The following is an 11,721-nucleotide window of genomic DNA, read 5'->3' on the forward strand; positions in this document are numbered from 1 at the left end:
TGTTGTGAAAAAAGGTTTTTGACTGGCCTGGCTATGAAACGTGCAGGAACAGGGTCCGACTTTTTTGTAAGGATTTCCGGATTAATGTAAAAAAAATGTAATATCGGATACATTATTTTATTATTGCGCTTATTATAACGCGCGTATTCTTTTTTTTCTAAGATTTTTTCTATTTTTGTAATTCTACGTCTTTAAGACGTACAGTACCACCCCCACCTGTTTGCCTGCGACACGACTCACCCACCGACGTACGCTGAAACGCTTGAATGATGTCCTTCTCAGCCAATGGGAGCTAGAGAAATGAAGGAGGCGGGAGGGGTGATGCGTCTTCCGTGAGTCGGAAGTGTGTGACCAACCAACCAATAGAGTTGGGAGAAAGTAGATTTTTTTTGTTGTTATTGACGGAAGAATGGCGGTTGGTTTGAAAGAGAAGCAGCTTTCTCAAAGCATTTATAGCTCTTTACAGGTATTTATCCGAACTTTGTTAAGGCAGGCGTTCTATAAGAAGAGTTCACAGCTGTAGGTTCATCGTTGTTATCTTAAATTATATAAGTAGCTCATAACATTCCTTACTGTATTTTTATTTCACCCTGTAGCTTAACTGTTTAGTATTATGTTCCCGTGTTTAAACATTTTAATGGCGATCCGAATGAATACATCATAAGAAGAAGAAAATATAATAACATATAGTAATGTTTTTCGACAAAGGGTTCCTACAGGCCCGCTAGCTAATTTTTGTAATGTGTATTAACACATTTGTATTAACGTACAAACGTTAACGTACAGGTGTATTAACGTAGCAGGAGATAAGAAGCGAATCGCGATTCTCCTTTTGTAATCTTGAAAACTTGGTATGTAGTTTTATTTGGAAGTCACATTAGCTGCTGGCACAATTATATTGTTTTCATACGATTATACCGTGAACGTCTGGAAATTTTAACCTGCTTCTGAGGTTGGAGAGGACGTGTAGCATTGGATATTGAGCTGAAGCAAATATACATTCACCCTAGCCCTACGTTGTCTTTAAAGTACGGTTATTATTGAGTAGCGTTTTGATTTCCCTCTTTCCATGAAATGCGATTGTCCTGGCAGAGCTGAGTGGTGTCAGGCTCGGGTGTAAGATGTGTGGTATGTAATGACTTGACAGCTGCGAATGCTCCTTTTCCCCTCCAGGACCTCGATTGCCCGTTAGTGGAAGGACTGTTTCTGAGAGAGGATGAAAGCATGCAAGAGTTGCTTTGCACACCTTCTTTGCATCGCTTGGATATTTTGAAATGGATCTGCGTAAGGTAAGCGCAGAATGACTTGGACCTTATTTACATACCGCCTCCCTCAAAAAAGCATTGTATATATGGTGAATTTATACACGAGACCCGCTCCTGATTGGCTGTGGTGCATACAGTGGATTTGCGTGTGAAAGATGTGCTTTCCTCACAGTTGTCTGAGCTGGCTTCACAGTCGGCTCAACTGCACTTACCGTCAGTCAGCTGTAATCATGGTGGAAAGAGTGATGACTCAAAGTGCTGTGCTACAAAGCATTTGTAGAGCAGGCAGCTTAATTTGTACATTGAAATCCTCAAAGTCCTCCAGATTAACCCCCCCCCCCCCAAAAGAAACCATGATATGGAATGGTTTTCCTGAGACTGGGAACCAGTGCAGTTGTCTTAGAACGGGTGTGATGCTGTCTCTAGGCTGAGTTTTCATTAAAATACTCTTATATTTCAATCATCGTTTGAGAGTGAAACTCAAGATCAGGAGTCATGATCCTGCAGCAGCAGCAGCAGCAGTAGTAGTTAAAGGTAAGATTAAGCTAAGAACAAGGTGGTACAGTATGGTTTCATACAATGTAAGTTAGCACAAATGCTTATTCACTGTGGTCATGCAGGATTACGATTGAACTCCTTGAACCCCTGCTCCAGTTTAAACTGTAAGCAAAGAGTTTGTCAATGAGTGTTAATGGGTCACGTAACAAAATCATGAGACAATGTCATCGCTGACCGGTGTTGTTGATTTCGTGTCTGTTTTCAATCCCCAGGTTTGAAACATATGGCTGCTTTGCCATTAGTATATGTAATTGGGTCCGAGTGAAATAATGCTGTGTACCAAATACAATTGCAAGTTTTTGTTTTCAGAATTAAGCAAAAGCAATTCAGACTCCGGCCAAATCTTGATCAGCAATGTTCTCAAGGTCTCTAATTCGCATTCTGACAGAATTCACATTAACACAAGTCTGAGATTCGGAATTAAGATTATTGTACATTGAAACTAGATGCAATAGTAGAATCTCTTTAATATTGTTTCTGTTTTGTTTTCAAGCGTATGTCCATCACTGAATAAAAAGTTGTCCTCATTCGGTTCATCCCAGACAAATTCACTGATTGAAGGTAATCGAATTGCCCTTAGGCATTATCATAAACTTTTTGTACTGATTGTAAAATGCTTAGTGAGCCTTGTATTGACTAAAATGTAATTGCATGTAATTTTTTTATTTTTGTGATGTTTAATTTATGAATGTTTTCATGTGCATGATGGTAAAAGTAAATATTTTGTCAAGGGCAAGAAAATCATTGTCAGACGTTAAAGATTACATGTACCGTGCAAAACAACAACAGTTTATCCGCTAATGAGAGGGAATCATTTATTTTACCAAGTTCAAGTTCAAGTTTATTGTCATTATACTCATATACAGGTATATGGTATAACGAAATGCTATTTAGCTAGCTCTCGGACATAAGTAGTACAAAGAAAAAAAAACTACAACAACAATTCAATTGTATAACAAAAGAAAGACAGAGACAACAGGCAGTGTGCAAAAAAAAACAGCAGGCAGTGTGCAAAAAAAAACAGCAGGCAATGTGCAAAACAGCAAAAAGGTAACAGGTTATGTGCAAAAACAAGCATCAGCAGAATTAAATAAAGGGATAGAAATTATGGGGAGTGAACTTTTGACATGTATGGTAGAGGTAGATTTTCAATGTGTGTTTGGGTTTTTGGTAAGAAGGAAAGAAGGCACTGTGAGGTTCAGATCATAGGTGAGAGGTGAGGTGAGAGTGAGAGAGGCTGGGAGTTTAACAGTTTGATAGTGAACTGTCTCTGAGTCTGGTAGTCTGGGCCTGAATGCTCCGGTACCGTTTTCCAGATGGTAGCAGATCATAAAGTCTGTAGCTGGGGTGTGTGGGGTTTTTGATGATGCTTAGAGCTTTCCTTAAGCACTGTCTGTCATAAATGTCCTGTATAGATGGGAGGGCAACCACCCACTGTAGGGCTTTGCGGTCAGCAGCACTGCAGTTGCCATACCACACTGTGATGCAGCCTGTCAGTGTGCTTTCTGTAGTGCATCTGTAAAAGTTAGTGAGGATCTGGGGACATAACTTAGCCTTCTTCAACCATCTTAGGAAGTACAGGCGCTGTTGCGCTTTCTTGATCAGACAGGTGGTTTTGAGAGACCATGTGAGGTCCTCGGTGATATGGACACCAAGGAATTTGAAGTTACTGACCCGTTGAGTCCCGTTGATGTGGATAGGGGCATGTCCGGTTTGCTGTTTCCTGAAATCAACGATCGGCTCCTTGGTTTTGCTGACGTTGAGGGTGAGGTTGTTGTCATCACACCACGTTGTAAGGAGATTGACCTCCTCCCTGTAGGCCCTCTACATTATGCAGCTATTTCTGGGCTCCACTTTTATACTTAATGACTTTTGGTGATTTGTTGCAGATTCTCGCCTGGTGTATAATTGGGAATGTTGTTTCCAGGTTATTTTTTAATTTTTAAAAAAGCATATCAAGAAAGTATAATATTATTGCGTGGTTCTGACTTCCTGTCCTTGTAGAAATGGCCAAATTTGGTTATGAGATGTTGCTGTGTCAGCCGGATGATACAGATTTGATCAAGGTAAGAGCCACATCCACTCTTGTGTAAGTAAGGTGAGGGAGTTAGGGCTACAGTCAGAGGTTTTTCACTCCATTTAGAGAGATCTGTTTAATATCTGAAAATGTTTTTTTTAGTGGCTAGTTATTAAGTAATTGGATAGTATATTGAAGTGATTGAGAGCTCTGGACTGAAGCCAGATACAACAGAATGGATGACTAAATGATTTAACCTTGTGGGAGTTCATTTTAATCATGGTTTTGTAAAATGAATCATGAAAGTCATTCACCTAGGGGTTGAGTTACGGGGTCTTTAAAATAGGGGTATGTCAGGAAAACAGACACTAATGCAACCATAAGGTACACAATGGTTCTCTTTTATTTATAGTGAAGGTAAACAAAACAATCACAAGCCAAAACAAAAAACCCTTTTTGAGTTCCTAATTAGACGTCTTCAACACATGTCTACTAATTATTAATTCTGCTGGGCAGAGAAGCTGTTTACCAGCTACTCGAACATCTCTCCGTTACAGAGAGAGATTGGAATGTCTTCCCAGGTTTTCTGTACTCCTCCAGACTTTTTTTCTGGGTGTGCAGTGGTCTGTCCTCTGGCCCCAGATGGCAGATTAATCTTCTGCTCCCTTCCTGTTAAACTCTTACCTGACCAGTTCTTTTCCAGCGAGTGATCCAGGGACCAAGGACAGCAGCTCATTCCTCACAGCTCTCTGCTTTAGAGTCACTTTTCCATATCTGAGACTTTTTAAATATAAGACATAAGTCACAGAGATGCTCCTGTTCTTTACTTAGGTGCATTAGTGAGCAAGGTTTGAATTTGAATGGTGTTTGATTGTGTGCCTCCAGGGACTGGCTCCTCCTTTGCGTCAGCTAGTGTTCCTGGAACAACTCCTTAGTTTAGTCACGGTTCCTGACCTGCAGAGACACTCAGGGAATTCCTCTTCATCCACCAGGTGAGGGAAAACCCGACATAACTAGTGGTGAAATTGACAGGAATGGCTCAGGTTCTCTGGGCATTATGGTTATTTCAATTCCCACACCTGCAATGCCCATGCATAATGTTCTGTTGAAGTTTCTGGTGGCCCTAGGATTTGATTACAAGTTTACTACTTATTGGGAAAAGACCCCCAAAAAAGGCTTTTCGGAGGAGAATGAGAGAGTGATAAAAGTCCAAAATGCCTGTTCCTTTTTTCAGTACATGCTGCTACCTAGTACATTGTTGACACTGCTTTAAAAAGTATTTTCAAAAGCTGTTGCCACCATTGCAGGGACAGTAAGACCACAAACAATGCACCAATAACAATAAATTCAACTAGGGCCTGTTATTGAAAAATATTAGAACATCTTTAGCTAAATTAATCACAGTTATGAGTGGTCTGGGCAGTCAAAAATGAGTGTGTGAATTAGCTGTAGAGGTTGTTAGGAGGCTCAGTGGTCCGATGGCTAACAGAGAATAGCCTGTTACCCAAAATCTTAAAGACGCTGATCCTCCAACTGATTCAGTGGTTTACACTAAGCTTGCGATGTTCAGGTTCTACTGTAAGTGATCTTGTATCCAAAAATTTAGATTATTTTATTACTCCGAGCCTACATTTTGTTTTTCCCTTGCTCTGTTCTTGCTCGTATGTTTCAGTGCGACAGTGTCTGTACCCGAAGACGTGAGCAAGAATACAGACTTCCTCCGGGAGGTTCTTTCCAGTCCACATCTGCCAGAACTGCTAAACCCCTCTTGTAATCCCTGGCCTTCGGACATTCGAGAGCTGCTCTTCAGGAGAGAGCCCTCTGGCAAATCGTGAGCCCAGTTTCTCTTCATTCATTTTCTGAATTAATTCAGATCAGTTGCCAAGGAACTGCTGATGCCTTGCCAGCAGCTCAGGTGTTGTGTGTCAGGTGACTGAGATATTGCTTTTATTCGTTGTGATATTTATGAATTTGTTTTAAAAGTAATACTTCTTACAGCCACTTAAATCTATCTCCTTGAGATGAGTAATCTGTCACCCTGGTCGTTAGAGATCACATCATTACAATCAAGGCAACTGATAATTGCGTGCTTCTTGTGTTTTTGTACAAAGTCCTCTTGATGGTTTCTTTGATTTTGTTTTCTGTGGTGTCGAAAGAGCTGTGGTTAGAAAGATATTTGATCTCATTGGCTCCAGCAAGAAACTGGTATGACAAAATGGCCAGTTAGTGCATTTTATACCACAATCTTCAAACTTTGCTGCTGCTTTAGTTGTGCTCCAGGTTTGTTTGTTTTTGTAACACGCTGTAGGAATCGCCCTGTGTCCAACAAAACAAAGGAGGGTTCCCTGAAGGAAGTGTCTGCTCTGCTGCAGAAAACCAACTCCGTCCTCAGTGACATTTACAAGGAGGTGAGCAATGGCAGTGCTGTCCCAGAATGTGGGGTTTCAGTGTCTGTCTCGTTCGCTTAGCTCATCATGGATGGCATGGTCACAAGATGGCTGGTGCCGCCTTGGGTCCTGACGTTGGAATTGACCCAGGGCTGCGTCTTTATGGAGTTTCTCTCTGTATTCACTTGGGTTTTCTCCCGGTGCTCCAGTTTCCTGCCACAGTCCAGGCTGTCCAGGCTACTTGACATCTCTAAATTGTCCCCTGAATGCATGTGCGTGTGCGCTGCAATAGATTGGCATCCCATCCAGGGTGTAGTCTCAGCCGGCACTTTGTGCCTGCAGGGCTAGGCTTCAGTCCTGGCTCACTGCTGCCCCCTAGGGATGAAGCAGTGACTGAAAGTGAAATTCCAGTGGGTGATCTCTACAAAGTTTGCAGATGTGCAGCCTTTTAATTTGAGGATTAGCTGACTTCTATATAAGAGTTTAAAATGAAAATGTTCTGTCTTGAAATATACTGAGAGGCTTTATACCACTGTTTTCCGAAGGTCCTACACTATGTATCGCTAACCCGTGCTCTCCTTCTCTCCTAGTGCTCCTTCTTAAAAGCAGAGCATCCCAACAGCAGCGGCAGCAAAGGCCCCAGCGTGTCTGGGCAGGCTTTGCAGGTAGCGCTGTCCGATCTCTCCCAGCTGATGTCGGCCTTCAGCCAGGTTTACGCCACAGATTTCCGGGACTACTGCAACAGAGAGCCCCCACAGCTCAGCAGCAATGCACACCTCTTCCTTTCTGTCCACCAGCTACTGCACACCTGCAACAAGGTATGTAGGGCAGCAGCATAGCTAAGGGACATCGCCGTATTCATATCAAACCCAAAGAATAAAACCATCTCCTGCAGTATATTAGTGGAGCTGGTTAGGCCAGTGGGCTTTGTGATTACTAAGTATTCTGCACTTTATCATCATCAGTACTTCTTTTGCTTGACTGTTTTACCCATGGTGACTTTCCATCCAAAGGAAATGGGGCGCAGATGAAAAATACGGTATATCCAGTATATTGTATGTTAAGGAACACGTAATAGGTTTATTCGAGGCTGAAAAGAGAAGAAAGAAAACACAACGTTTCGGCTGTGGAGCCTTCTTCAGGTGTCATGTATGTTAAGCCTGTTCACTGCCACACGGGACAGTTTTACTAAGCACAGTGATCAATTTCAAACTACACAGCAGAATGTAGAGAAGTCGACAATTGACACTGTGGACCTTCTCCTCTGTAATGGGTGGTGTGCTGGAGACACATTTGTAGGGTGCAAGACAGTCAGACAGCAGTGTCTATTTGTGCTGTCTGAACAGGTGAACACTAAGGTATTGATATAATTTTGTAGGACACACAGCTTCCTGTTGAAATATCTCACACTTTTATTCTAGTCTTAAAGGACAATATTTAATATATATCACTTATAACTGATGACTGTTTGTCTTGAAGTTCAAGCTTATTTTATTTTAGCTGTGTGCAGTTGATATATTTTTTTCCCTTTACGGTAGGAGTACACAACTCCACTAACATACCTAGAACACGGAAAAAATGATTGTGAAATGGCTCCAGCTGAGCCAGTGTTTGCTTGAATGAATAAAGGAAGGTGGAATCCAAATTGAAAGTCGCTGCGACCCTCTGTGGTCAGCCTTATAGGTAGGCCTTCTTGTTACAGCTTGTTGAATTCCAATCTCTCGGGTGGAAGAAAAGAAATGAACAAATCTTTGGTTTTTAATCCTGCAAAGCTGAAACATATTTCTTTACAACGGAGCTCTGTTTCCTTGGAAAGAGTAGGAAGTGGTCAGGGCTGAGCCCGCGGGGCTTGTGTAACATGCAGCAGGGCAGGATCTGAGCCTCGCTCCTACACTAGCCCTGGTGTTGAGTGCACTGCTTCAGCCACGCGGTATACCTCCCCATACATCCCTCCCCCTTGATCTCCGCCAGGAGCTGCAAGCTCTCCAGCAGGCCACAGACACATCCAGGGCCGTGGTGAAGACTGTGGAGCAGCGACGGCAAGCACGACAGTTCTGGAGCAGAGGAGAAATGCACTCCCTGCGTGAGTACAACATACCCCATATCTTCCCATGAAATCAGGCATTTTCACGAGGCTCTCTTCACTTTCATCTGCTTTTCTCCAGATGTACAGCAGTTACCATAATACTGTTTCTCTTCAGTTGTTTAAAAGCAATTTTGTGCATTTGAGCACGTAACACTTCTCTGCCTTCTGAAAGGTAACAGTGCTGCTGCAGTGGCTTAAAAGCCCTGAAAACTAAAATGGACTGATGTTCAGGCAATACGAGCTGCAGATTTAACAGTTTTCTCTCTTTGGTTCCAATCAAACAAGATCTAACAAGACGAGATGCACCTCTCCTGATACGGCTAAATAAAGTGCCGGAAGTATGTTGCGTAAAGTGTAGAACACCCATCCTGGTGACCCACACGCCTGTAGGTTTTTGTTTCAACCAAGCCCTCAGTTCATCAATCAAACCCTTCAACTTCATAATAAGATTAATTTGAACTGTTTGTTCCCAGTTCTTAAACATGCTGGAGCTTTAACTGGTGTATTTTGTAATTGAAATAAAATCCCCACCTTGTGACTGGCAACAAAATGCAAATGTTCAACTGAAGCAACTTCTTAGATCGAGTAAGGCTTCAGTTATCTAATTGAGGTGGGATGGAATGAGAACCAGCAGGTATGTGAGTCACCAGGACCAGGACTGGGACCCAGGGGGCTGAAGAATGTGAACTGAAAGGGTTACAGTGAATAGATGAGCAGTCTACTTTTTGGTAAGTGCAGTGAAATTTTCAGGTATCAGAAATAGCTTAAAGTGAGTGTTATGTTTTCTTTACTTCTAAAAACTCATTACTTCGAAAGATGTACTGTAAGCCCTACTGTAACACGGCATTCTCCAACCCTGGTCCTGGGGAGACCCCGTCAGGCAGGTTTTATTTGTCACCAATACATCACCTTTTCTACACACTTGGAGCAGCTTCATTGTGATTAATGGAGTAACTGATTTGCTAAAGTACATTAGAGATCAACTTAGATCACAATCTTCAGCCCTAGAGACCAGACTTTTCTCAACTGGACAAGACTTGTTCAATTCATCTGTAACTTACAAGTATTCTCAAATTTCGGAACCAGGTGACCTACAAGACTAGTTAGATCAGGCTTCTCCACACTCTGATTTGGAGACCCTTTGTGTTACTGTATATATAGGCTTCACTGCTCTCTTTTTTTCCAATCACTTTAAATTCCTTTAGTTTACCAAGTGAAATGCTGGTATATCCTTGGCCTCTTCTCTGAAGCGGGCAGAGTGTTTATAGGGAGCAGGTCTTCACATGGAGTATGTGAGAAAGCTGAGTTGCAAGGAGATATTGGGAGGTTGCAGTTAGTTTTTGCACAATGCTCTGGAACCCACTTCAAGCATTGAAGCATGACATGGTCATCACAGGATACCGGTAGCATTCCACTGGATTTTATTTTCACCAGAACTCAATTTATCTTATGTGTTATTTATTTCCAAATATTTAGGACTTGTAGTGTAGTTTCAAGAGCCTCTTTTTTCGCGGACTCTGCTTAACACTAAACATTTAAGCAGAAACTAGAAAGCCAGAGCTTTGCCCACAATGGGCAATAAAACAAGTAGGTGGTAATCAGAAAAAAATCTAATCTAATCAGATTCTTGTTTTCCTTTTTTCGTCTTTAGCTACAAAATTAGAAGAGCTGAAGAAAAAGTATGAAGAATTTTTGTCACTACACCAGAGGTCAAAGGATTGGGAGTAATTTGAAATCGCAAGCTATCGGACTAGTGCTGCAAATAAAAATTTCAATGACAGTCAACTTATTATACAGTTTTCACTAGCACAACTTGTCCTTGTTTTTCCAGAAACGATTTTCATAATGTTTTAAGAGCTACAGTACTAGTTTTCTGTCATGTGACTGATTAATCATTTTGTATTCCTGAATTGATTGTCCATTTGTTTCTGATTTATACACTTAATATTTTTGTATTTTGTCTGTCATTAATATGCAATTTGCAATCTAGTTTATACATAACCTCTATTATGTAAGGGATAATATAAAATGTATCTGTGTATTATCACCTCGAAATTGTGATTGTAAATATTTCATTTTCTAATTCACTTTTTGTTGGTAGGTGATCTTATTTAAGATTTGCTTTGAGGCTTCAGAGCAAATTCCATCAAAGTTAGGTATACTTCATTTAACTTAGTTCTGATTAAAACAGCACTGCCTTCTTACAGTCTTACTGTTGCGAAATTCTGGTTTGTACTGTTCTGTAACTCACAGAACAACCAACAAAGAAAATAAGAAGTTTGACAGTAAAATATGACAAACTTTATTGTCCCCTAGGGGAAGCAATTTATGGACACACAGCACTTCTGTACATCTGAATACATCACAGAACATTACACATCACATCTATTGCACATGCAAAACTAGTTACAACATAGCCATGACAAATTACACATTTTCCGTGCTGAAAAGAGGAGAAAAGAAACAACGTTTTCGGCCGTGAAGGCGCCTTCGGGCTCTTCACCTCTGTTTTTGAAATCTCCAAACAGCAAGTCAGCAGCCTCAGCAAACGCTTTTATTACTTCTCGATCCCTGAATGATTTTTTTGTGTTGAGCCAGGACGTGGCTCACACGGAACGATGTGATGATTGCCGCGTTCCCTCTTGTATTAGGCCTCGTGAAAACCGACTGCTGCTAGTGAGATTTTAATTTTTCCACTTTTCTTTTCCGTAACTTGCTCGGGAAAGTCCACATCATACGTTTTGTAATGTTGGTCTATATTTCCCTTTTTCGCGGAGACGCTAGCATTGCAGATTTGAATGCGAAAGTACCAAAAAAATCATGCTCCTATTCCTTGTGGTAACGGTGAGTTTTACGGTCCCTTTGCTTCATCATTTTCGCTCAAACACTACAACTATCAAATAGGCTTATCAAACTGTTAGCGAATTTGTCACGGCCAGTCTATTTCGCTCCACTATGCACTAGCGAATGAGGGGTTTGTGCGGCAATAACCAAGAGAACGTTCTTGGGTAGCACACACAATATATTTACAGAGCTCCTGTATCCTTTTTTCCCAGTGTCAACCAGCACTCAGGGAAGAGACTTTTACAAACCATTTGGCAAGGGTTAAACACACACAAGGGCAGTAAAATGTATGACATGCACAGATCTGAATAAATTTTTAGGCTATCGAAAAAAGTAAATAGTCAAATGGCCCTTTTATTTTTTGCCAAACATTCTTGCAAGCGATCGACTGGTCGGGCACCCCTGCTGTATATATTTCATTACTCTGGCTTATCATGAAAAAATAAACATTTGGGACTGTATTACTTTGGCTGTTTAATAATTGAAAAAATGCTTTGCGTTGTAATGAATCAGCCATCTGCCCCACATCGGATTGTTCGTGAGAGGTAACACTCCTTGAGACAA

General features: G+C 41.3%; 1 protein-coding gene across 1 annotated transcript; it reads left to right on the forward strand.

Moving 5' to 3' along the window:
• Positions 1 to 400: 400 nt before the first annotated feature.
• haus7 (HAUS augmin-like complex, subunit 7) lies at positions 401 to 11,616 on the forward strand. Its single transcript, XM_088931006.1, has 10 exons — positions 401 to 466; positions 1,174 to 1,289; positions 2,317 to 2,384; positions 3,828 to 3,889; positions 4,726 to 4,832; positions 5,513 to 5,671; positions 6,149 to 6,248; positions 6,818 to 7,045; positions 8,199 to 8,310; positions 9,965 to 11,616. Exons 1-10 carry the CDS (start codon positions 410 to 412, stop codon positions 10,039 to 10,041), a joined length of 1,086 nt encoding a protein of 361 aa, XP_088787132.1. The 5' UTR covers positions 401 to 409; the 3' UTR covers positions 10,042 to 11,616.
• Positions 11,617 to 11,721: the final 105 nt, after the last annotated feature.

This window comes from Atractosteus spatula, chromosome 2 (assembly GCF_055471065.1).
Source record: "Atractosteus spatula isolate fAtrSpa1 chromosome 2, fAtrSpa1.hap1, whole genome shotgun sequence".
NCBI classification, from domain to species: domain Eukaryota; kingdom Metazoa; phylum Chordata; class Actinopteri; order Semionotiformes; family Lepisosteidae; genus Atractosteus; species Atractosteus spatula.